At 45.2% G+C, this 26,129-nt stretch overlaps 1 protein-coding gene across 2 annotated transcripts in view; it reads right to left on the bottom strand.

Annotated features, from left to right (window-relative positions):
• Positions 1 to 25,159, bottom strand: part of LRP8 (LDL receptor related protein 8) — a 288,878-nt gene extending 263,719 nt beyond the window's left edge. The window contains exons 1-2 of one of the 2 annotated variants that reach the window (XM_084637202.1): positions 24,955 to 25,159; positions 23,891 to 24,010 (exon numbers count right to left, since the gene is read on the bottom strand). In XM_084637202.1, the coding sequence (XP_084493328.1) occupies positions 23,891 to 24,010; positions 24,955 to 25,024 (190 nt within the window). In that variant the 5' untranslated portion in view covers positions 25,025 to 25,159. The remainder of the gene's footprint in view (positions 1 to 23,890; positions 24,011 to 24,954) is intronic. The other variant, XM_084637201.1, reaches the window with a different exon arrangement.
• Positions 25,160 to 26,129: the final 970 nt, after the last annotated feature.

Here is a 26,129-nt window from a genome sequence, read left to right as displayed (position 1 = left end):
GCAGGTACTAAAAAATATTAAAGCGCATCTCCATAGGCACCGACTTCTGCTGGCATCGGTGGGTGCTCGACGCCCCTCTGCCCGCAGCCCCGCCCTGACTCCACCCCTGCCCCACCCCCATTCCAACCCCTTCCCCAAAGTTGCCGCCCCAACTCCGCCCCCTCCCTGCCTCGATTCAACTCCTTCCCCAAATCCCCACCCCGGTCTCGCCTCTTCCCCTGAGCGCCCCACATTCCCACTCCTCCCTCCTGGAGCTTGCTCTGCGGTGGCAAACGCTGGGAGGTAGGCAGAGGAACGGGGATGCGACGGAGGTGAGGTGGGGTGGGGGGGCGGGGAGCTTGGCTGCCGGTGAGTTAGAGCACCCACTAATTTTTCCCCACGGGTGCTCCAGCCCCGGAGCACCCACAGAGTCGGCGCCTGTGCATCTCACCATGAATTGAAAGTTGTTCCTACCACAAAGGAACACAGCACTGATGGAACCCATATCCTCCTCTGCATGCTCCAGCGGTCATCAAGGCAGAGGGAGAGAACTACAGCAACTCACTTACTGGCTGTCTATCAAGCACCTCTGCAGCTTAGCTGGGGCTGGAGAGTAAAGGAGTCTAAGAACTAAACACAAAATTTTGAAACCCTCTAGGGCAGGGGTGGGCAATAATTTTTGCAAGGGGGCCACTCCATTAATTTTGGTAAGTAGTCACGGGCAGCACATTTCTACTATATTAATGGAGGGGGCGTGGAGTCTGGAAGGGAGTTTGGGTGCAGGAGGGAGCTCTGGGCTGGTTGAGAGTGTTGGGGTGCAAGAGAGGGTGAGGGGTGTGGGCTCTGGGAGGGAGTTTGGTGCAGGAGGGGGCTCCAGGCTGGGGAAGGGGATTGGGGTGCAGGAGGGGGTGCGGGGTCTGGGACGGAGTTTGGGTGCATGAGGGGGTTCTGATTTGGGGCAGGAGGTTGGGGTGTAGGAGGGGGTGCGAGGTGCAGGCTCTGGCCAGAAGATGCTTATCATAGGGGGCTCCTGGCCAGCGGCACAGCAAGTGCTCCGGCAGGCTGCCTGCATGTCGTAGCCCCAAGCCGCTCCTGCAAGCAGCTGCGGCAGGCTGCTGCTGGCACGTCTGTGCGTGCCCCTTGGGAGAAGGGAGGCAGTGGGTGTCCATGCACTGCCCATGTCCACAAGCACTGCCCCTGCAGCTCCCATTGTGAGGACGGTGCTGGGGGGTGCAGCATGCGAAGCAGCCTCCCCCTGCCAGGGGCGCACAGAGACATGCCAGCAGCAGCCGGCCACTTCCAGGAGCAGTGTGGGGCCATGGCAGGCAGCCTGTCTGAGCACCCCGCTCTGCCATGGGATTTTTAGCAGCCCGGAGATAGCAAGGGGGCAGCCAAAGAGCTTGGCAGGCTGGACACGGGCCAGATCTGGCTCACAGGCCGTATTTTGCCCACCCCTGCTCTAGGGGCAGCAGAACCTACAACTTGATCGGCCACAAAGATCCCCAGTCAGATCTGTGGTTTCTCGCTCAGACACCTCAGTTTAGATGATAAATCACCACAAAACAAACTGAAAATAATCAAGAAGGGGGAATGAAGCAGTTCTGTAAATCAGACACAGGAGAGATTGTCCCTCCATGGGCCAAACGCTTAGAAAATATTCTACAAAGGTAACTCAGATTGAAGGAAAAGTTACCTGCATGGACTCTGCAGTATAATGCCAGGATACAATTACCAGGATGTTTAAAGATACACAGCACGTGAAACGTAAACTTGGCTCTGTCAAGAATGAGATGCAAATTAAAATTCTCAGAGGGGTTGAGTTCCCTGATAAAGTGAACCCCATTAGAAGGGGGAAGTTGTAAGAAAAGAGTATTATAGAAACTTAAGTTTCACAAGGCCTCAGGAAGGATTCCATAAAAATCAGAGCACTACCTCTTAAAAATGTAGCCAATCTAGTAAGAACAGCAATGTGTAGATGACTCAGTTCTTCTGAGATTTCACTCTATGCCTGCCCAGAGACAATATTAATTTGCTGAACAAATATACTAAGAGTTTTATTTATATAGAATCTGATCACCAGATTTCATCTTCTACACATATATACAAAGCAAGAAGGTTCTTCGGCAGTCTTTAAAAAACATTCACAGACTTAAAATAAGATTATGCCTTACTTTAACTAGACATGGCTCCAGTTTAACTTTGGAGCAAATACTCCTATTTCTTTACAACAGAAGTGGCTACTAAATTTGTGAATCACTCGATCTCAATAATGAACGGCTTTCATCTTCCATTGACTTTAACAGACCAGTTTGCTCAGCATCTTGCAGGCCTGGACCATAGTTTAGTAAAGCTGAGACAGAATCAGAGGAATCAGAAATGGACACTTTGGACCAGAACTGAGTTTACTTTGAAAATATTTTGTTCCATATATGGTCCTATGAAGTTTTAAAAGTCATTATTTTTACGTGTTGTCATCTCTGGTTCCTTGCTTGAAGCTACTGTTGCTTGCCAAAGTATATCTCTTGGATGTTGTAAAAAAAACAAAACGAATACTGGAAGGATTTACTAAGTAAAAGCTGGCTTCAAAAGGAGACCTGTCACCTTGAGGGTCTAATTGAATAGGTGGGTATACCAGGTTGAGGACCAGTTATTTTCATCCTTGTTGTCTCTGAAGTGCTGGTGCACCTAAACAGTATCACATCAAGGACAATTGCTCACAATATTTAATATGGTATATTTGCTTAGTAAAAAGAGCTGGATTTAATTTTTTTCAATTGCAATGAGTCTTCCATTTGATAGTGTTGAAATGATATAGCCACTTTATAATATAAAAACAAATAGAGCAGCGGTTCTCGAACTGTCGGTCAGGACCCCAAAGTGGGTTGCAACCCCGTTTTAATGGGGTCGCCAGGGCTGGCATTAGACTTGCTGGGGCTCCCAGGGCCAGAAGCCTAAGCCCCACCGCCTGGGGTTGAAGCCCGAGGGCTTCAGCCCTGGGTGGTGGGGCTCAGGTTACAGACCCCCCGCCTGGGACTGAAGCTTTTGTGCTTGGGCTTTGGCCCCCTGCACCCAGTGTGATGGGGCTCAGTCTTCAGTTCCTGCTCCTGGAGTCATGTAGTAATTTCTGTTGTCAGAAAGGGGTCACAGTGCAATGAAGTTTGAGAAAGCCTTTCTAGAGCTACACCACCAAAAGTGTATGTGTTTGTATGTATGTGGCAAAGTGGGGAAGTGAGTTACAACATCCCAAGACTAAAAAACTTTTGAGAATATTTTGTGTTTATAAAACAGAAATCATAAGTCATTCTAGAACTACATCCACATTCCTTGTTCATGTTCCACTTTGACTTTTTTTAAAACTCCATTTCTTTCTCCAGTGTGAAGTGTATTAGCACACTTTAGAATGCAGATTAACAGTGGTATAATTCCTACTTCCCTTGAAGGCTTGAGATTCAAAATTTTCTATTTTGTTTCAGGAGAGTAGAGTGAAAATTTCAACCTTCATTACCCCCCTACCATCACCTGAATTACAAATGACACTAAAAACACACTGAAAAACAAAAACTCAGCACTAAACAGCTTAACAAACTCGAGGCAATACTGTTGCTCCTGAAGAGCTCAGCAGATGTTTACTGATTAAAGTCTGGTTTTATCTATGAGATCTTAAGCTCCTTTTTTATGCTCCTAGATGGATGAATCTATTTGTGTGGAAATTTGCAATTCTCCTACATTAAAAATATCAAAACCAAATGCCCCCAAGAGTACATCTCTGCAGCCAGAAACATCCAGTGATATCGCAGTGCAGATTTGCAAGACATCTGCTTTACAAACCTAATTATCCCTGATTGCACAGATGTAAAAGCCATATGAAATATTAGCACCTGAGACTGAAAGCTGATTCAAGCCTTTTTCAAAAATTTAACAAACACACATGTCTATCAGCTATGGGTCTGCTCCAACTCCTATTCAAGTCAATGAAAAGACTCCTATTGATTTCAGCATGATTTAGGTTGAGCCCTAAATCAGAGCTACGTAAGCAGCTACATTATCCCAATTACCACCAACGGGTCTTCACACACTGCTTTGATACACAGCATAATCACTGAGGTTCAGCCTCAGCTTCCATGATCTTCCAAGCACTCTCCATGCCTCTTAACTTGCAGGCTGGAAATTCTGCACCGAAGGTATTGCCTAGCATCACTGCTGCTACCATCCAGAGTAGCATGGCCAGCTTCTCTGGGATCACGTAGCCCCAGTGGATGCAGTAGTTCAACCAGTCCATTGGGTTTCGTATCTGCAGTAGAAATGTACCCATCCAAATTTGGGTTTATCTCAAAAACCAGGGGTGTTTGGATATGGGGTACTGATTTCGGCCCCAATTTGCAGAATTCCACAAGGTGAAGGGGTTCTGCATAGGTTCAGCTGAAAGTGGCCCTTCTACTTTACAGAGTTAAAGTAAAAATAAACTTAAGTTAAGTAAGTTAAAATAAAATAAATCAAGTTAAAATAAAATAAATAAATAAATAAATAAATAAATAAAAATGCAAGTTAAAATAAAATAAATCTCCACGTTCTACAGTGATGGCCCCAAACACTATAACTTACAATAATGCTACAGCACAAACTGGCATCTTGTGCTGTAGGATAGTAGAATATTTCTAAATGGGTTTTATTTTTTACAAATGTGACTGAGAAATTGCTTGCCAGCAAAGCATATAGTCCTGTTCCTAACCCATTTAAAAACTGGTACCCAAGAACCCCTATGAATTATTTTTTCTTCTTGCGAAGACACACCATTCTCTCTGTCTCTCATTGTTCCTATTTTGGCTCATTCTTCTTGTGCATGTGGCAAACTGCCAATTACTCACCCTGGGCTGACAGTGTGGGTCACCTACAAGTTAATTGATGCCACAAAACTTCCCTCTGGGACACCATCTGGGATGAATTCAATGTTTTCAATGGCATCTGAAGCTCCCTCCACTAATACTGAAAACCACTTGTCTTGACCTAATACTAATTTGTTGATTTTTTGTTGTTGTTCACAGCTTATAAGAAAATACTAATACTACTTAGTTCTTGTAGAGCCCTTTTCATACATAGACTGCAAAACACTTTACAAAGATGAGCAAGCATTATTACCCCCCTTTCACAAAACTGAGATGCAGAGAGGTGAAGTGACTTGCTCAAGGCAAATCCAGGAATAGTTGCCAATGTTTTCAAAAATGGGTGTTTCAAATTAGGCATTTAACCTCATCTATAGGTTCCTGAATAGATGACCTCATTTTCAAACGTGCTAAGTACTCAGCAGCTCCAACTGACCTCAACAGGCCACTTTTTTATTTTGAAAAATCAGGCCACTTATTTAATAGCCTACATAGGTTTTAGGGGCCTGGTTGTCCTACCACCTGCTATGCAGATAAATTAAACGCTTTTGTTTTCCTACCCATTTCTTATTCCAGGAGTAAATGTACATTAGGGGCAGGGCTTTCCTGCTCTTTGAAGTGACTACAATAGGCTGTGCACTGTGCAACCAGATTCCACAAGGAATAATAGTGAAGAATGAAGCAAAACCCCTATTTTACACAATGTCATGTACCCACTGCTTAAAGTTTCAATGGTTTAGGGACTTGATAATGAGATATGGGGCCTGTCATCTCTACTGCAGGTCAGTCATGACCCAACTGACCACATGATGATATGAAAGGAGTTTGTGGTCTCTCTAGTTCCCAACAATAGATCTCTGTATTGTAAACAATATAAATACCATCAAAATTAGCCCCCGTGCTGGCTATCTCAGTAGAGTGGCTAAGGCAGGGGTGGGCAAACTTTTTGGCCTGAGGGCCACATCGGGCTTCCAAAACCGGGTAGGGAAGGTTGTGCCTCCCCATACAGCCTGGCCCCTGCCCACTTCCCACCCCCTGATTACTCCCCTCAGAACCCCTAACCCATCCAACCACCCCGCTCCTTGTCCCTTGACCACCCCATCCCCTATTCAACCCCCCCGCTCCCTGACTGCCCTGACCCCTATCCACATCCCCGCCCCCTGACAGGCCCCCCAGGACTCCCACGCCTATCCAAACCCCCCACTCCTCACCCCCTTACCATGCTGCTCAGAGCACCAGGACTGGCAGCCGCACCACCCGGCCAGAGCCAGCCATGCCGCTGCGCAGTCTGAAGGACCGAGGCAGGCCAGCGGCTCTCACAGCCAGGCTGCCCGACAGGAGCTCGCAGCCCCGCTGCCCAGAGCTCTGGCGGCACGGGGAGCTGAGGCTGCGGGGGAGGAAGGACAGCAGGGGAGGGGCTGGGGGCTAGCCTCCCCTGCCGGGAGCTCAAGGGATGGGCAGGACGGTCCAGGCCGTAGCTTGCCCACCTCTCGGCTAAGGAGTGAATGGTACTGGCATATAAACAACCTTTCATCCCTAGAGACTTTCTTCCTAGCAGACTTCCTTTCTTCCTCTCCAACCTTCCTAGCTGCCTCCTGCAGTTTACACTCCCCTGGCACTTTCCTAGTCTTTTAGATGTACCTGGAAATTCCTGTTTCTCTCTTATTAGATCTTCTCAGGAAATATAAGAAGGGCTATGTGGCTACATATCTAGGGCAAAAAGAAATGGAGTACTTGTGGCACCTTAGAGACTAACCAATTTATTTGAGCATAAGCTTTCGTGAGCTACAGCTCACTTCATCGGATGCATAAAAGTGGAAAATGCAGTGAGGATATTTTTATACAAACAGACCATGAAAAAAATGGGTGTTTATCACTTCAAAAGGTTTTCTCTCCCCCCACCCCACTCTCCTGCTGGTAACAGCTTACCTAAAGTGATCACTCTCCTTACAATGTGTATGATAACCAAGGTGGGCCATTTCCAGCATAAATCCAGGGTTTAACAAGAATGGGGGGGGGGAACAAGGGGAAATAGGTTACCTTGCATAGTGACTTAGCCACTTCCAGTCTCTATTAAAGCCTCAGTTAATTGTATCCAGTTTGCAACTGAATTCCAATTCAGCAGTTTCTCGCTGGAGTCTGGTTTTGAAGTTTTTCTGTTGTAATATCGCAACTTTCATGTCTGTAATCGCGTGACCAGAGAGATTGAAGTGTTCTCTGACTGGTTTATGAATGTTATAATTCTTGACATCTGATTTGTGTCCATTTATTCTTTTACGTAGAGACTGTCCAGTTTGACCAATGTACATGGCAGAGGGGCATTGCTGGCACATGATGGCATATATCACATTGGTAGATGTGCAAGTGAACGAGCCTCTGACAGTGTGGCTGATGTGATTAGGCCCTGATGTGATGGTGTCCCCTGAATAGATATGTGGGCACAGTTGGCAACGGGCTTTGTTGCAAGGACAGGTTCCTGGGTTAGTGGTTCTGTTGTGTGGTATGTAGTTGCTGGTGAGTATTTGCTTCAGGTTGGGGGCCTGTCTGTAGGCAAGGACTGGCCTGTCTCCCAAGATTTGTGAGAGTGATGGGTCGTCCTTCAGGATAGGTTGTAGATCCTTGATAATGCGTTGGAGAGGTTTTAGTTGGGGGCTGAAGGTGACGGCTAGTGGCGTTCCGTTATTTTCTTTGTTAGGCCTGTGCTGTAGTGGGGGACTTCCAAGTAGTCTTCTGGCTCTGTCAATCTGTTTCTTCACTTCCGCAGGTGGGTATTGTAGTTGTAAGAATGCTTGATAGAGATCTTGTAGGTGTTTGTCTCTGTCTGAGGGGTTGGAGCAAATGCGGTTGTATTGTAGAGCTTGGCTGTAGACAATGGACCGTGTGGTGTGGTCTGGGTGAAAGCTGGAGGCATGCAGGTAGCGGTCAGTAGATTTCCGGTATAGGGTGGTGTTTATGTGACCATCGTTTATTAGCACCGTAGTGTCCAGGAAGTGGATCTCTTGTGTGGACTGGTCCAGGCTGAGGTTGATGGTGGGATGGAAATTGTTGAAATCATGGTGGAATTCCTCAAGGGCTTCTTTTCCATGGGTCCAGATGATGAAGATGTCATCAATATAGCGCAAGTAGAATAGGGGTATTAGGGGACGAGAGCTGAGGAAGCGTTGTTCTAAGTCAGCCATAAAAATGTTGGCACACTGTGGGGCCATGTGGGTACCCATAGCAGTGCCGCTGATTTGAAGGTATATATTGTCTCCAAATGTGAAATAGCTACGGGTGAGGACAAAGCCACAAAGTTCAGCCACCAGGTTTGCCGTGACATTATTGGGGATAGTGTTCCTGATGGCTTGTAGTCCATCTTTGTGTGGAATGTTGGTGTAGAGGGCTTCTACATCCATAGTGGCCAGGATGGTATTTTCAGGAAGATCACCGATGGATTGTAGTTTCCTCAGGAAGTCAGTGGTGTCTCGAAGATAGCTGGGAGTGCTGGTAGCGTAGGGCCTGAGGAGGGAGTCTACATAGCCAGACAATCCTGCTGTCATGGTGCCAATGCCTGAGATGATGGGGCGTCCAGGATTTCCAGGTTTATGTATCTTGGGTAGTAGATAGAATATCCCAGGTCGGGATTCCAGGGGTGTGTCTGTGCGGATTTGATCTTGTGCTTTTTCAGAGAGTTTCTTGAGCAAATTCTGTAGTTTCTTTTGGTAACTCTCAGTGGGATCAGAGGGTAACGGCTTGTAGAAAGTGGTGTTGGAGAGCTGCTTAGCAGCCTCTTGTTCATATTCAGACCTATTCATGATGACAACAGCATCTCCTTTGTCAGCCTTTTTGATTATGATGTCAGAGTTGTTTCTGAGGCTGTGGATGGAGTTGTGTTCTGTACGCTGAGGTTATGGGACAAGTGATGCTGCTTTTCCGCAATTCCAGCCCCAGCACTCTTTAACAAAAAAATATGCACAACCCAGTTCTGATGAGCATCCCTGTGACTAGCAAGCAAGCAACCTAGCAAGCAAGCATGCACAAACCCACTCTCATGAGCAACTCTGTAATAACCACCCAGCATGCACAGATAAGGATGGAAAACCACCAGTAAGGCCTTGTCTACACTGCCAATTTACAGCACTGAAACTTTCTTGCTCAGGAGTGTGAAAAAACACACCCCTGAGCGATGCAAGTTTCAGTGCTCTAAAGTAGCAATGTAGACGGTGCACCAGCGCTGAGAGCCGGGCTCCCAGCATTGGTAGCTACTCCCCTCATGGGGGTGATTTTTTTACAGTGCTGTGAGAGCTCGCTCCCAGCTCTGGAGCCGCGACTACACAGACACATTCAAGCGCTGCCATAGTGAAGACATACCCCAAGAAAGTATGTTTCAGTCTCTAGCTTGAAAACAACTATGCTTTCAAAAAGTAAACTTTAGTGTGGATGAAAAATGCCAGGTTGATAACCCTGAGGACTGTAGCTCCCTATAATCCCACAGGACAATTCTGGTTTTGGCAGCAATAATGCAGAGTGCTCTGCTAATGTGTCTCAACTCTGACCTCCAGGGACCACTTCTGGCATGAAAGTAGTTGAGTCTCCATAACCACTCAGTCAAACAAGAGTGCCAATTGTAGTGGTGGTTTTTATTCTGGGGACATGTATCCACTAAGAACTTGTCTGAGACCACCAACTCTTCTCATAGCCCCCCAAGCGTTCATTGGATGGGAATGCCTTTTGGATGCTGCCGGCCTGAACTGGATTTGAGCCAATGATAGAGAGGTAAAGAGTTCTATGTCAGAACCAATCCCCTAAGTCATTCAGTCTCCACATCAATGACCTTTTAATTGTAGTACACCGAGTTTGGAGTTAATTCCCAAAGTTTAAAAATAAAGTGATGAACTGAATATGTGTATGCACAGTGAACTTAGCAGCTCCCAGAAGCCTGAAGTGCGCTGTTTGTGCAGGAGCTGTCGATCCTTTCCACAAGTACTTACAAAAAAGGTCAGCAAGCATTCATGTAATCTTGTACATCATCAGCTATGGAAAAGTACTTGGTGCTCTCACCCAGGCTTTGCACAGTCTCTTTCAATGCCAGGGCAAGAGAGTGTTGATAAAGACTTTGTGCATTGCTGCTGGAGAACTGGCATTTCTGGCTGGAAAGTAGAGGTGTGAACATTACTGGCCAAACTTATGAAGGGTACTTGAAGGAAAGATTCCAGCAAGGCAGAGAAGTGCATGGTGCAGGCCTACAAATGGCTCCATGTTTCTCACATATGTATGTTTTATTTCATGAAGCCTGCAATCATGAAGATAAAATATACCACGCTATCTATCATACTCCCTTGGGAGGAGCTTCTGTATTTATATCGCAGGCCTCGGGATAGGATTTCTCCCTGCTCTAATTTCCTACTTTTTGAAGTACCATGCCCCAATCAGAGTTCCTCCAGAGAAGAAAAACTGGAGAGAACAGATTGCTTTCAGTGCCTGGCAATGCAGTTTCTTAATCCTTATTCAACTGCAGGGACCAACATTAACTGGCTCATTTGGCAGATATACATAGCATATTACTTTATAGAATGAGAACAAATTCAGTTCTCAATAACACCATTGTAACGGAGAGCAAAATTCACCCCAGCAATGCCTCTAAGTAAAACATGCAATTTCAACACGCCAGTGTGAACCAAAATCCTGACTGAGATTGTTCCACGCCTCTATTTGAACCTGTTTGCTAATCTGCCATCAGAGAAACTTGTCCATGAAATATACACCTTTTAAATTATGTAATAAATCCAACAGAATCACCTATTACCTATAACAGGTGTTAATTTTAATCCTAATTGTTATTTCTACTAGCCAGAGGTACAGCACTGTTTTCCAAGCTATGAGAGAATTTACATCTTTGTTTAAATATAGCAGCTATGGATGCTAAACTTTGCAACTGGGTTGGGGTTTGATTTTTGTTGTTGTTGTTGGTTTGTTATGAAAGGGGAATATAGGGAGGAAATGAGGTGAGATGAACAAAATATACAACAATGAGCTAAAATTTCCCAAGCATTTTAGCTAGTGTCAAGTTTCTTGTTGGCCAAAAAGAGGTTACTCCCCCTGTGCAATAACTGTGGCTCTTCGAGACATGTCCCCCTATGGGTCCGCCACATGAGGTGCTCATATGCCTTACGCACCTTGGATCAGAGATTTTCACGAGCAGTATTCATTTGGCCCATACAGCCTCAGTGCGGGCCATGAATGTATGTATCGGGCTGCATGGGCAAACCACCCTTCTCTATTGTCAAGTCTCAGAGGGAAATCCTGAAGCAGAGAGGAAGGAGGCCAAGAAGTATAGCCCACATAGAGACACGCATATCAAAGAACCACAGTTCCTTACCCTGTGCAGTAACTTCTTTTTGTTCATCAAGTAGCATCCTTATGGTTGCTCCACTTCAGGTGACTCCTAAGCAATATCCCTCTAAGGAGGGGGAGCTTCAGCATCAAGTCTAGAACTGAGGAAAGAACTGCACTGCCAACTGCCACATGAGATCTAGAGGCAGTGATGAGGGCATAGTGTCTGGAGACGTATGTGCTGAGGACCATATAGCAGCTCTGCAAATCTCAGATACGGGGGACGTTTTTCAGTAAAACATAGATGTAGCCTTGTGACTTCATAGAATGAGCTGACAGCACCAACCACACTGTCAATCATTTAATAAATATTAAAATAATATTAATGTCTCAGAAAGAAAACATCTCCTTTACAGCAATTTGATAGCAAGGCCCCGGCTAATGGCCCTCAGTGTTATTCTAATCTAAACCTCTTATAAATCCCATTCTCTAGTAGATTCTAGAGCTCTATTGTTAAATTCACTCTTTGTGATAACTCTGCAAGGTTAGACTAACTGCCAGATTCTGACTCAGAACTACAAAAGCCAGGTAATCTGGAATGAAGAATGAAATTTTATCATTAGCCCCACAGGTGCCTTTGGGCAGGCAGCATGCTCAAGTGGATTGGACACTTGGATTTAGGACATCTGAGTTCTGCTCCTGGTTCTGCCACTGATTTACAGTATGCCCTTGACCATACACTAGCTCTCTGTGCCATAGTTTCCTCACCTGTATAATGGGAGTGATGCTACTCACTCACCTTACTGAAGAGCACTGTGGAGGTGCTAGTTATTTCAATATATAGCGAACCAAATTCAAGCCTCAAACGTGATCATGACTCTTCAGATTCAAACCTCTGAAGAGATATGAAGGTTCACCTTTTGTTCTGAGGCAAAGGTAACAGGTAATAGAACAGAGCGCAGGTCTGCTGGACCCATCATCTTCTTATTACACAACAGTCTCTTTACTGAGGTAGCATTAAAATGGAGTTTTAACCCCCCACTCTGAATTTCCTGGCTTCCCTTTATTTAAAGCCTGACTCCTGACATTATTTTAACATTAGATTTTTTTGTAAGTAGTTCACAGAATTATTGTAACACATTAATTAGACTTTACAAGTTATCTTTTGCATTTCAGCAGGAATTTTCATGGAGCAGAAAAATTTGCATGAATTATATCAAAAGGCTCATACCCCCACCTTGGAGTAATCTAAATATTAATGATTTTAACAGGAAAAGGCATTTTAGAAGAAATTAGGCTCCGTATTTCTAACATTTCCTAACCATGTAGCATAAAAGTATGCAGCTTCCCTTTGGCTAGAACCAGGCGCTTGTGCTAGAGGAGAGTTACACAGGATAGACCAATTGCTTTCGACTAGGGACACTGCAACAGTGCTGTAAAACAAGAAGCAATACTCGAAAACTCAAACAGAATCCACACATTTTTCTGGGGGCTTGGAAAAAATATAGGGATCAGAAACCTCTTATAAGATGTGTAATGATTCAGAAGGGTGGAGCTCAGTATGGACACTATGCGCTTCAAGTTCAAATTTAAAAATTCCAAGATGTGAGGAGTGTGGTGAGCAAGAGAGCTAGCAGCAAGGCCAGAAAGTGAAGTAGATAGTACAGGGAGCGAGAGACGTTCATGCCAAACTAGTATCCCCTCAATAATGAATGTCCCATTCCTAATGCCCTACTGCCAATGCTTCTGTACCTCCCACATAGCAAACTTCTCAACTTGACCCCCCTCCTTAGATGCCAAAATCCATCTGCCTCTCCCACTTACCATTTCCCCTACAACCCTTTCAAACCTGCTCCCTCCCTATGACAAGAACAGCAAATATATCTGAGCTTTGGGTTTCGAAAATCTAAAATCAGGAGGAGAAACATCAAAGAGCCACTGCAAGTAGGTACGGTCTAAAACACAAGAGCACTATCTATTTTTTAAAAATCTATCACCAAGAAATTAGCGAAAACACAAGGCAGGGAGAAAGGGGAAGAAAACACTCAGGCAAATTCACCCCTGGTGTGACTTTCACAAGCCTCCAGAGTCACACCAGGGATGAATTTCACCCAGCACATGAGCTTCCACGTTGCTGCAGTTTGCCCTGCTCCTAGAGCAGTATGCATTACTGGCTAATAATCAAAAACGGAAGCAAACAAAACAAAGCCACCTGGGCTCTTGTCCATTAGAAACAGACAAAGGTATCAGTATTTGTCAGATTTTTTCAAGCCTCTACAGTGAGCTGTACAGAAAAGCTTCAAAAACAGACTCCAATGAGAAACTGCTGAGCTTGAATTAATATGCAACCTAGATACCATTAACTTGGGTTTGAATAGAGACTGGGAGTGGCTGGGTCATTACACATATTGAATCTATTTCCCCATGTTAAGTAGCCTTCTTGTCAACTGTCTAAATGGGCCATCTTGATTATCACTACACAAGTTTTTTTCTCCTGCTGACAATAGCTCATCTTAATGAATTAGCCTCTTACACTTTGTATGGCAACTTCCACCTTCTCTGTATGTATGTGTGTACATATATATCTTCTTTCTATATGTTCCATTCTATGCATCCGATGAAGTGGGCTGTAGCCCACGAAAGCTTATGCTCTAACAAATTGGTTAGTCTCTAAGGTGCCACAAGTACTCCTGTTCTTTTTATTTAGAAAATGTAGCTAACAACTCTGTCTTCAAAAGTAGAAAAAACAAAAGATTTGCTAGATCAGAACTCATTCATTCCACATTCTCCTTGACCTTAGGAAAGCTTCTGACACCATGGATATCTGCCTACTGTACTCCTGGGGTATAATAGGCCAAGGGAGATTCTGCATCCCCTGATGCTCCTGCTGCTGCCAGACAACCAGTTGCAGGTTTGGCGACGGAAGTTTTTGCTTTATGATGTCCCATGTGGGTTCTGGGGTTGCTAAGGAGGCAGTATGTGCTATTCAGCTTCCCGAGATCATCAGTAATCTCCTTGGACTCCAGAGAGATTACTGATGAACCCAGGAAGCTGAGTAGCAAATACTCAGCCACCCCGGAACCCGCATGGGGCATATCAAAAGCTCAGGTATTCTTTGGAAAGAAACACAGTCACGCTGCGGCTTTTCCCAGGCTTGGGGTCTGGGGAGGGGAGGGGAGGTGCAGCTGCGGCTGGCCTGGGGCTCCTCTGGGCAAGTGGGGGGGGGCGCTCAGGGCTCCTCGGGGCAGGTACAGGGGGCAGGCTCGAGGCTTCGGACAACCCAGGGCTCCTTCGACCTGGGGAGGGGCGGGGGTGCTTGGGCCTCCAGCCAGCCCGGGGCTCCTCTGGCCAAGGGGGGGGGGGTCATTACTCCGGCTGCGGGGGGGCGGGGGAGAGGGTTGTGGGTGGAAGGGAGGGAGCTGGGGGCTATCCTCCCCAAAGGGGGGCTCCACCCACTACAAAGTGCAGTTGTGACCAGAAAAGCAACCGAGCAAAAAAGCTATCTTCCTACTTAACCACCTGCATATATCTGGTGACTTTAACAAAAAATCCTTTTTCACTACTTTTGCCTCCTGTTAGCACTGCAGAGACATCGTAACTTGGCAAGAAGAAGCTCTGTTCTCATTACTCCTGATAAACTCTCTTGTCCCAATTCCTCTCCATCATTGGCATTTACACTCTTCAAACACTATAGATGACTACTATGTTCCCATTTAGTTGTCACTTAGCTAAGCTACACCTACTTATTCAGTTCTTCAACTTTCCTCACAGATCGATACCTCCAGCCTCATCATTTATGTTGCTCTGTTCTGAAATACATTTGCCTTCATAATGTGAGTAGCACTTGTAGTTGTTAATGTAGGATGGACCCTTTAATATTTTAAATTAAAAATATCTAAAGTAAATAAAATAGTTTAATGTTTCTGACTGTAATAACACTAAAATGGCACCATACTATGGACTGAAATAGTACCTCATCACAGCGAAGTCAGAGGCACTTAAGAAAGACTCTGCAAATATGTTGGATTTAGATATTTTTAATTAAACCAAATCTTACACACACACACCTATTAGTATTTTGTATCCTTATAACTTTTCCAGATAAATAATCTCACATGACAACACACTCTACAAAACCACATGACCAACTCCTAATCCAATTAGTCTGGGGGTCAAATCCTTCTCATCTTACTCACATAGGGCCAAATTCTGCGGCCTGCCCACATAAGTGTTCCAGGGACGCAAAGTTGCCTTCATCAACTATAGCAGGACATATGACTGGTTAAAGGTTTAAAAAAAAGGCAGATGATCCTCAGTACCTTTTTCCTTTTTTTAAAGAGAGACAGTTCCCAATTCATCCCTTATTTAAAACCCCTAAAATAATGGAGTTAGCCCATGGAGGAATTTGACCCTACAACTTGTGAAACTGCTATATAACCATGTTCCAAGTCTGACCTAACCCCTTTTAAAAATTGGGATTGGGTAATCTTCCATATCCAGTAACTAAAGAGGCATCACCATTTCATCCCTTGATTTCCATTTAGCCACACTCATTCTACATCAAATCCTTGACAGAAAGGACAATTCTTGATTACTACCTGTCCCATCCTGCGGTGCAACGCAGATCAGTGAGGGGCTGTATCACCACCTGCCCTGCAACGCTGGGTGCCTCGCAATGTTTTGCTGCTGTAGCTCCCACCTGGGCTGCTCACAAACAGCCTGCCAGCATGCAGGTAACATCCTGTCTGGGTATAACTGCAGCCCTGGTCCAGCAGCTCTGAACCCAGCAGCCTGTCAGCAACACACCAGACACACTCTGGCTTTCACCAGCCTTGGTTGTTACTTGCAGGGTGAAGCAACATACTCCCAGTACTGAATTTTCCCGAAGTGTGTGTTCTGCGCTGTCCAGCCTTCTCCTAGACACTCAGATATTAAGATCTATTACCACTGTAAAGAGTCAATATTCAACAATTTTCTACTTTAACTGGAGTTACCAGACAGTTCAGTTTAAACACAACTGGATGGGTTTAAAGACAAAACAAGTTTATGAACAAAAGAAGATGGATTTAAGTGAATTCAAGTATGAGAGATAAAGATCAAAACTGTCACAAGCAAATAACAGTGAAAACACATCAAAAAGAATAAATGGACACAAATCAGATGTCAAGAATTATAACATTCATAAACCAGTCGGAGAACACTTCAATCTCTCTGGTCACGCAATCACAGACATGAAGGTCGCTATCTTAAAACAAAAAAACTTCAAATCCAGACTCCAGCGAGAAACTGCTGAATTGGAATTCATTTGCAAATTGGATACTATTAATTTAGGCTTAAATAGAGACTGGGAGTGGCTAAGTCATTATGCAAGGTAGCCTCTTTCCTCTTGTTTTTTCCTACCCCCCCCCCCCCAGATGTTCTGGTTTAACTTGGATTTAAACTTGGAGAGTGGTCAGTTTGGATGAGCTATTACCAGCAGGAGAGTGAGTTTGTGTGTGTATGGGGGTGGGGGGGATGTGAGAAAACCTGGATTTGTGCTGGAAATGGCCCACCTTAATTATGCACATTGTAGGGAGAATGGTCACTTTGGATGAGCTATTACCAGCAGGATAGTGAGTTTGTGTGTGTGGTTTTTGGGAGGGGGGTGAGGGAGTGAGAGAACCTGGATTTGTGCAGGAAATGGCCCAACTTTATTATCATGCACATTGTGTAAAGAGTTGTCACTTTGGATGGGCTATCACCAGCAGGAGAGTGAATTTGTGTGGGGGGGTGGAGGGTGAGAAAACCTGGATTTGTGCGGGAAATGGCCCACCTGATGATCACTTTAGATAAGCTATTACCAGCAGGACAGTGGGGTGGGAGGAGGTATTTTTTCATATTCTCTGTGTATAAATAAAGTCTGCTGCAGTTTCCACGGCATGCATCCGATGAAGTGAGCTGTAGCTCACGAAAGCTCATGCTCAAATAAATTGGTTAGTCTCTAAGGTGCCACAAGTACTCCTTTTCTTTTTACATCTAAAAGTCTTAGACTTAATCTGGTAAATTTTGGTTCAAGGCTTTGTTTAAAAAGGCCTGTCCCACCCCCAGTCTTCCAGCAAGATGGTGACTGACAATTCTTTGGTCAGGATCTCCCCCAGAGGCCCAAAGATGCTGGTGCCTGAGGTCTGGTCTACACTATAGAGTTAGGTCAACACAAGGCAGTTTATGTCGATTGAACTAGGGAAGTCTCTACACTTACGTGGGCAGGAGCAAAATGTAAATGCCCCACTACTCCGACTTAATAACTCCACCTCCACAAGCAGCGTAGAGTCAAGGTCAACATAGTCAGGTCAAAACTGTGTTGCTTATGCTGCCTGTTACTAGCTTTCAGGACCCATCCCACAATGCCCCACACTGACAGTACAATCAAAACAGGTTCCTGGGGAGGATGCGCACTGCTAAGACAAAGAGCAAACTGTAGACACAAACAAGCGATGTAATTACTGCGGCGCCTGCAGTTAGGTCGACTTGATTTTGTAGTGTAGCCACGACCCTTTTTTGTCTTCTTAGGTGAAAGAGACACAGCTTAGGGGTTTTCTGCCTCTTTCTTTTACAATCCAGTGAATCTTTGATGTGGATTCTTCTGAAGATTACCCCTCAAAGCAAAGTTTACTTAAACAGTGAGGCAGACAATATACAGGTTTCACAGTAACAGTCGTGTTAGTCTGCATTCGCAAAAAGAAAAGGAGTACTTGTGGCACCTTAGAGACTAACCAATTTATTTGAGCATGAGCTTTCGTGAGCTACACTCACTTCATCGGATGCATACTGTGGAAAGTTTAGAAGATTTTATTATATACACACAAAGCATGAAAAAAATACCTCCTCCCATCCCACTCTCCTGCTGGTAATAGCTTATCTAAAGTGATCACTCTCCTTACAATGTGTGAGCTGTAGCTCACGAAAGCTTATGCTCAAATAAATTGGTTAGTCTCTAAGGTGCCAAAAGTACTCCTTTTCTTTTTGCGAATACAGACTAACATGGCTGTTACTCTGAAACCTGTCTTAATATCTTGCTGGTCAATAACATCATGGTGAAAATGTATGTAGCAACATTATTTATAAAGCCGTGAAATCTCCCTGTATGATGTGGTTAGTGCATATTCAAAACCATACGGACCCGCCTAGGCAAAAGTTGTTGAACAGGTCTAGCCTAAACAAAGGAATGTGTGTTTACCTCAATTTATATGTAAGTAGTAAATGGGCCTCAAGACAGCAGGGGGAGGAGATGGCAGGAGACAGCACATTTGCATGTCAACATCAGACTCTATATTGTCTGCAAAAAGAAAAGGAGGACTTGTGGCACCTTAGAGACTAACAATTTATTTGAGCATAAGCTTTCGTGAGCTACAGCTCACTTCATCGGATGCATACTGTGGAAAGTTTAGAAGATCTTATTATATACACAGAAAGCATGAAAAAAATACCTCCTGCCACCCCAGTCTCCTGCTGTTAATAGCTTATCTAAAGTGATCACTCTCCTTACAATGTGTATAATAATCAAGTTGGGCCATTTCCAGCACAAATCCAGGTTTTCTCACCCCCCATTTTCTCACCTCATTACCAGCAGGAGAGTGAGTTTGTGTGGGGCGGGGAGAAAACCTGGATTTGTGCTGGAAATGGCCCAACTTGATTATCATACACATTGTAAGGAGTGTGATCACTTTAGATAAGCTGTTACCAGCAGAAGAGTGAGTTTGTGCCTGTGTGTGGGGGGGGGAAACCTGGATTTGTGCTGGAAATGGCCCAACTTGATTATCATAGGTTTCAGAGTAACAGCCATGTTAGTCTGTATTCGCAAAAAGAAAAGGAGTACTTGTGGCACCTTAGAGACTAACCAATTTATTTGAGCATAAGCTTTCGTGAGCAACATCCGATGAAGTGAGCTGTAGCTCACGAAAGCTTATGCTCAAATAAATTGGTTAGTCTCTAAGATGCCACAAGTACTCCTTTTCTTTTTTCAAGATATTAAGTTTTCATATGATACCTCACAAGGCATATTTTGTACAAAGATTATTATAATAATATGTAGGGTGCGAATACAGGGATGCTTTCAGACACACTACTCCCAATCAAAAAGGAAGAAATTCAGTGTAAGAAATCAAGCCCAGAGGAAACCTCTATGAAGCAAGGTGCTCAGACTCCTCCTTTGGAATCTCAAATTCCTTGGAAAAGTCAACAGTAGACTCGCCAGGCAGTAGAGCAGCAGAAAACAGGAAAAGCCTCAGTCTGTGTACAAAGGCGGCTTCTAGCAAGAAGCACATTGAGTACTGCCACTCCATCAACTCCCTATTTTCCCACAAGCAGACAGTAAATTGTCATCTTCTCATAGAACTATTAAAAAAAACTGAAACATTTTGTAACAGAGCATTTCAATGGCAACAACCACAAGGAGCCGTTTATTTTACAAGCTGATCATTTACATACTAGCCACAAGAGTTATCCTAAAAAGAAAAGGAGGACTTGTGGCACCTTAGAGACTAACCAATCTATTTGAGCATAAGCTTTCGTGAGCTACAGCCACAAGTCCTTTTCTTTTTGCGAAGACAGACTAACACGGCTGCTACTCTGAAACAAGGGTTATCCTGTTTCTCCTCGAAGTGAAGATAAATACAATAAGAAATCTGTTAACACATGCATATCACATACTTCTGAGAAAGTTCTGAGCTAACTGAATTTAGAGACTGGTTTCAGAGTAACGTGTTAGTCTGTATTCGCAAAAAGAAAAGGAGGACTTGTGGCACCTTAGAGACTAACCAATTTATCTGAGCATAAGCTTTCGTGAGCTACAGCTCACTTCATCGGATGCATACTGTGGAAAATACATAAGATGTTTTTATACACACAAACCATGAAAAAAATGGGTGTTTATCACTTCAAAAGGTTTTCTCTCCCCCCACCCCACTCTCCTGCTGGTAATAGCTTATCTAAAGTGATCACTCTCCTTACAATGTGTATGATAATCAAGGTGGGCCATTCTCCAACACCCTCTCCCCCCCGCCCCCGCCAAAACCCACTTTCCTGTTGGTAATAGCTTATCCTGATCACAAAGCTATTACCAACAGGAGGGGGGGGGAGAAAACCTGGATTTGTGCTGGAAATGGCCCACCTTGATTATCATACACATTGTAAAGAGAAAGAAAAGGAGTACTTGTGGCACCTTAGAGACTAACCAATTTATTTGAGCATAAGCTTTCATGAGCTACAGCTCACTTCATCGGAGTGATCACTTTAGATAAGCTATTACCAGCAGGAGAGTAGGGTGGGGGGAGAGAAAACCTTTTGTAGTGATAAACACCCATTTTTTCATGGTTTGTGTGTATAAAAACATCTTCTGTATTTTCCACAGTATGCATCCGATGAAGTGAGCTGTAGCTCACGAAAGCTTATGCTCAAATAAATTGGTTAGTCTCTAAGGTGCCACAGTACTCCATTTCTTTTTGTGAATATAGAGACTGAGAATGGAATGGTCTGCCACAACATTTGCCACTACAGGGCTATATATATTTTCCTTTTCCCTGTCCATCACTCCTTCAGTAGTTAACTGTGGAAAATTCAAGTTCTTCGAATGTGTAAATTCCAAATACTGTTTTTAATATATTATTGTATCTTCAGTAGCAACGAAAGTAGTGTGTTAATCTAGAAACAAAAGCGTACTGAACATACTCTGGGTACATATATTATGTACACCTGTGCTTTATATTATAAACACTCATATATTTTCCTTTTAACATTATTTCAGAGAAATCAATGTTCAGCAATAAGTAAATACAAGCTAGCAAAAATAAGCATGTGAAAAATGTAATTTGAATGAAGACCATTTGAATGAAGTCCACTGCAAATTCCATATTTTAATTAAATGATCAGTCCATATGGGAAATTTCTATAATACACCCACCTAATCCATGTTCATATGCTAGTCTGCACTCTACAATATAGTATAATTCCTTACATATGTACCAATGACCCCTTTGTTAACATTTACCAGCAAACAGAATCCCAGGCACATGCCATAAAATGCCTTTTTTCAAAAAACTCTAAAAGCTGCAGAAGTAAAACTTCTAAGAAAACACAATTACATACCTGACCGATCTGACATGGCACAATATAACCAAACCAGAGCTTCATCAAAATATCATTTTACATTCCTTATCTTTTCTGACTCGGTATTTCATGGGAGGCCTGGGGGTGGGGAGGTCCTGATCCTTACTCAGTCTTGCTTTTTAAGAAGTCTCACTGATTCTAATGGGACTATTCAGAGGGTAAAGGACTATTCATTGTGAGTTGGGATAAAATAATCAGAACATTAGGAATCCATTCAGGCCATGACCATACAACCTTTATACAAACAAAACTCCCACTGAATTCAGTGGAAGTTTTGCCTAAGAAAGGACTGTAGGATGAGACTGTAAATGTTAAATTGATTAAAAACTGCAAGGATGTTAATAGCAAGAAATAGAGTGAAAAATGCATGACCGTAACTTATTCCCTAGACTCTGCTGCCATTCATCAGCTGCTCATGTTATGTTCTTGTGGTTTATGAAGTCTGCAGAGCTCATCCCATGAATTACAACAAAGTGTGAATTCAATGGCTATTATCCTATACAGTATATAATTCTCAAGACATGCCTTTGGTATTTCAGGTCAGCTGCCACAGCAAAACCTGCAGTGCTGTTTTGTCTCTTGTAGATACAATGGACTTAATTCCATATTTCTTTGCTTTCATGGATGTTTCTTGCATACTTCGGTTGAGAGAAGTGCTGCTACCCACAGAACTTACATGGCAACACACAAGGGACAAGCATGTGTACTGATAGCATAACAAATGTGCAACTGTCTAGGACTTTGGCATCTTGCCAACCATAACCCCAAGGCCGACTGAGACATCACAGGAACAGAGGAGGTAGAACTCCAAGCCGCCCTGCTCCAAAAGCATAAACCCTCTTCTTCTCCCACTTACACTACTATATTCTGTTACCAGCACGGGGCTTGATGACACACAACTGAGTAGTTCCGATTCTATCCAATAGTAAGCAGTTGTGCACATGCACACTGGCTAATTCACTATATTTTTTTCAAAAAGAACAGGAGGACTTGTGGCACCTTAGAGACGAACACACTTATTTGAGCATAAGCTTTCGTGAGCGATAGCTCACTTCATCGGATGCATTCGGGGGGGGGGGAGGTACCACAAGTCCTCCTTTTCTTTTTGCGAATACAGACTAGCACAGCTGCTACTCTGAAACCTGTCATATTTGTTTCAGTAATCCTTGTATATACATACTTAAATTGAACTTCTTTCAAGATCTGTCCTATGAGCAACTTAAAAAAAAAAACCACCAGGAACTAAACCTGAACAATGATTTCTCCTTAGGGTTTTCCCACATACACAGGATTTGTCAAAACAAGGATATAACAGTAAGAGGAAGGAGAACCATAAAAAGTCAGTGTTTAACATACGGAGGAGGAAGATTTTGAAAACTATAACTCTCCACCTCTTTAACGAACTTTGACAGGTTTCAGAATAGCAGCCCTGTTAGTCTGTATCCGCAAAAAGAAAAGGAGGACTTGTGGCACCTTAGAGACTAACCAATTTATTTGAGCGTAAGCTTAAGCATATGTAGCTCAAGAAAGCTCATGCTCAAATAAATTTGTTAGTTAGTCTCTAAGGTGCCACAAGTACTCCTTTTCTTTTAACGAACTTAGAATTTTTCAGGATGAATCACCACCAGAACAAGATTTTGTAGGTAAAGAGTTGAAATCATCCCCATCGCTAAGCATTTCACTTTGACGGTGCAATAATAAACCGCTGTGCCTTTGTAAATTTAGCCTGTCAGGGCACTATCCCCAGAAGACCTTCACAGCCTATCCTCTAACCTACGCAAGGGCACAAGGGAGAGTCTTGGAGGAGGATGGCCGAGGGTGCACCAAATAAAAACTAGTCAACCCTTCCCACTTTTCTATAGGCAGCTTGTGCCATGTGGCTGATCTGGTGTCTCCCAGCAGCCAATCCGAAACGGGGCCGGCAAAAGCGACGGCTTCATTCAAAAAAGAACAGGATGGAACCGCAAATTTACAGTCGTTTCCTCTGGGCCAGGTTTTGCGGCAGGGCAGGACCCGCTACTGTCACCCAGGGCATAGGGATATAATTCGCCCCCAACACACACACGCGCTGCGCTGCGCTGCTCTCCCCGAGGCTCAACGCTGCATCCGCCCCTTCCGGCAAGAGGGAGAAGCCTATCTCCGAGCAGCAGCGGGGGCTGTGATGCGGCCCCAGGGGGAAACGCAGGCGGAGAAAGGGACAGCAGGGCTGGGAGACGTCTCTCCAGCCTGCGCGCGGTGCCCAGGGCTGCCCGGGCGCCGGCTCCCCCGAGTCTCCGGACAGGATTGCTTTCTAGGCCGGCCGCGCACACACACACACACACACACACACACCCCCACACCCCGGGGGTCGAAAACTCCTTTCCAAACACAGGGACACACGCCCCGGGAGCCAGGCGCCGCCGGGTGCCCCCGTGCAATGCATGGCGCTCCCGCAGCCTGCAAGAGGCAGCCCCAGCGGAAGACACGAGCTTGCTCCAGCTCGCCTCTGCCCCACGCAGCCCACCCTCCCCGCGGCCAATCCGGCACCCCTGCCTGCGAGCGGGGCGTCCGGCCGGGAGCGCGGCTCGGGCACTCACGGCAGTCCGCCTCGTCGCTGTTGTCCGAGCAGTCGTCGTCCTCGTCGCACTTCCAGACGGCGGGGATGCAGCGCTCGTTCCGGCACTGGAACTGATCCTCCTCGCACTCCTTGGCGGCGCCTGCGGGCGGCAGAGGCAGAGCCGCGTGGGCTAGGGCGCGCTTCCCGGCCGTGCCCACCCCCGCCCGGGGCATGCTTTGCAGGCCGCATCCTCCCGGCCCGGGGCTTCAGGCCACGCTCCCGCCGCGGACTCTTAACTCGCCGCACACACAGGGCTCCCCTGGAGAGGGGCACGGCATGGGGGGAGCGCTGTTTTGCATGGGGGGGGGAGGCATGTGTTTAGTAACACAAGGACAATGCACCTCTGCTTAAAGTAGGTTACCATAATCCCCTTCTCCCCGGCTAAATATACCCCCCCTGTGAAAAGCGGCATCGTGCACACACCAAGCATCTAATTCACGCACTCTGGGAAATAACCCGGCATTGATTTAAGGGCAAAAGGAGGTTGGAGGGAAGGGTAAGGAAATGCCACAGTAAAAGCACCAACGACCTAGCGGCTATTCATTGTCAGTGCAAAAGGCAGATCGCATGTTGGGGGACCATTGTCAGCTTCTCCGTTTACCTAAATATTTTCCTTCCCCCACAAAATGGAAACTGACCCCAACCTGAAGCTGAGAAGGGGACCTGCTCCTTTGCAGAGAGGGAGCGGGGCTCCTGGGTTTGGGTTACGGGTGGCCACACAAATCTTCCCTTAGCTTAAAAGATGAATTCCTGTCACTACCGGTCGGCTAGCATCGGTGATAGCCTTTCCCTTCAAACAAGGTGTCAGCCCTTCCCCCCCAGTATAGCACGGATCAAAGTTAAGGGAACCCCTGCCAACTGGCTTCCTGTGCAGGGCCAGGAACCCCACACGCAGCGCGTGCAGCCAGTCGTCAAAAGGGAGAGCGAGAGACCCAGGCAAATGCAGGGCTTGCCCTTGCTCAGGTCCCAGCGATGCTGCGCGGTTACCCCCCGACACGCGCGCGCCCACGTGCAGAGGACATGGACACGGGGCTCCCCACCCACCTTTGCCAGCGTGCAGCTTGATCAGCAGCAGATGGAAGAGCAGCAGCCGGGTTAGTCCTGGGTGGCACATCGCGCTCTCTCCTTCCGTGTGATAATGCCTTGAGTGCTGGTTGCATGCAGCCGGGCTTACCGCCTTCGCTAACGGAGTGTTTGCCGTCGGCTGCTGCCCTGCTCGCTTCCTCCAGCGTGTGTGTGCATTGAAATGGGAGGCGGTGACGTTTCTGGTTGGGCGGGCTGTCTGGGCGCTCCAGACCTGTGCGTGCCCGCTCGGCGCGTTGAGCGAGACCAGGTGCCACGTGGGGATGAGGAATCCTGAGAGAAAGCGCTGGGGCAATGCTGCCACAGAAGGTGCTTTCTTTTCCTGAAGCGTGGATGGTGTTGCTTTGCTAGCCTGACCCCACTCCTGGAAAAGCAAATGCATTGTTGAGCTGAGCAGGCGTCGGGGGCAGGGTACCACACCACAGATAATGTTGGACCTTCATTTTATATTACTCAGGCTGGCAGAGGGGCAAAGCCAATCTCCATTCCCCAGGGCAGCTAAAAATAGTCTCCATTCCATCATTTCTTTAATTGGACAAGGCCTCAGTTTCCTCACCTTTAAAATGAATAAATGGAATATTAAGCAACCAGCAGATTGCAAAAGGAAACGCTGCAGCAGTAAAAAGAGATTTTCAGACCAACTAATTCTGTTTATTTGAGGGGAACAGAGGTGCAAGGCCAATGTCTGTTCTCATTTCTACCCTACAGCCCCACTGACCAGCCTTGCACCAGTGTAGCTGAGAGCAGAATTTAGCCCATATTATTTGATTGCCTTGGGGATACTAATAAATACAATAACTATTACCTAGCTCAGAGGTAAGATAACAATATGTCTTTGTTCCTGGTATATAAAATAATAAACAAATATGGAGTGACCCGCACTAAAGTCAATGGTGTTACACTGATTTTACAGTGGGTTTAAATTTTGCCACAGTATTTTCTGTTTAAAAGCTACACTCAAGAGGCCAAATTCTGCCCTAATTTAACAGCATTGCATGTTATAAATCAAGGTTGAATATAGCCATTGCCCTTCAGAAAACAAACTGTAGGAAACATACTGGTGTTTGCCATCTTCTTTCCTATGTTAGAGACCTCAGAGACAGGTTACATAATAAATTAACTGTAATATTTCTGAA

The sequence above is a fragment of the Lepidochelys olivacea genome (assembly GCF_965140295.1).
Source record: "Lepidochelys olivacea isolate rLepOli2 genome assembly, chromosome: 8".
In the NCBI taxonomy this organism is placed as follows: domain Eukaryota; kingdom Metazoa; phylum Chordata; order Testudines; family Cheloniidae; genus Lepidochelys; species Lepidochelys olivacea.
The sequence above is the reverse complement of the archived record's forward strand: the minus strand, read 5'-3'. Positions and strand labels throughout refer to the sequence as shown.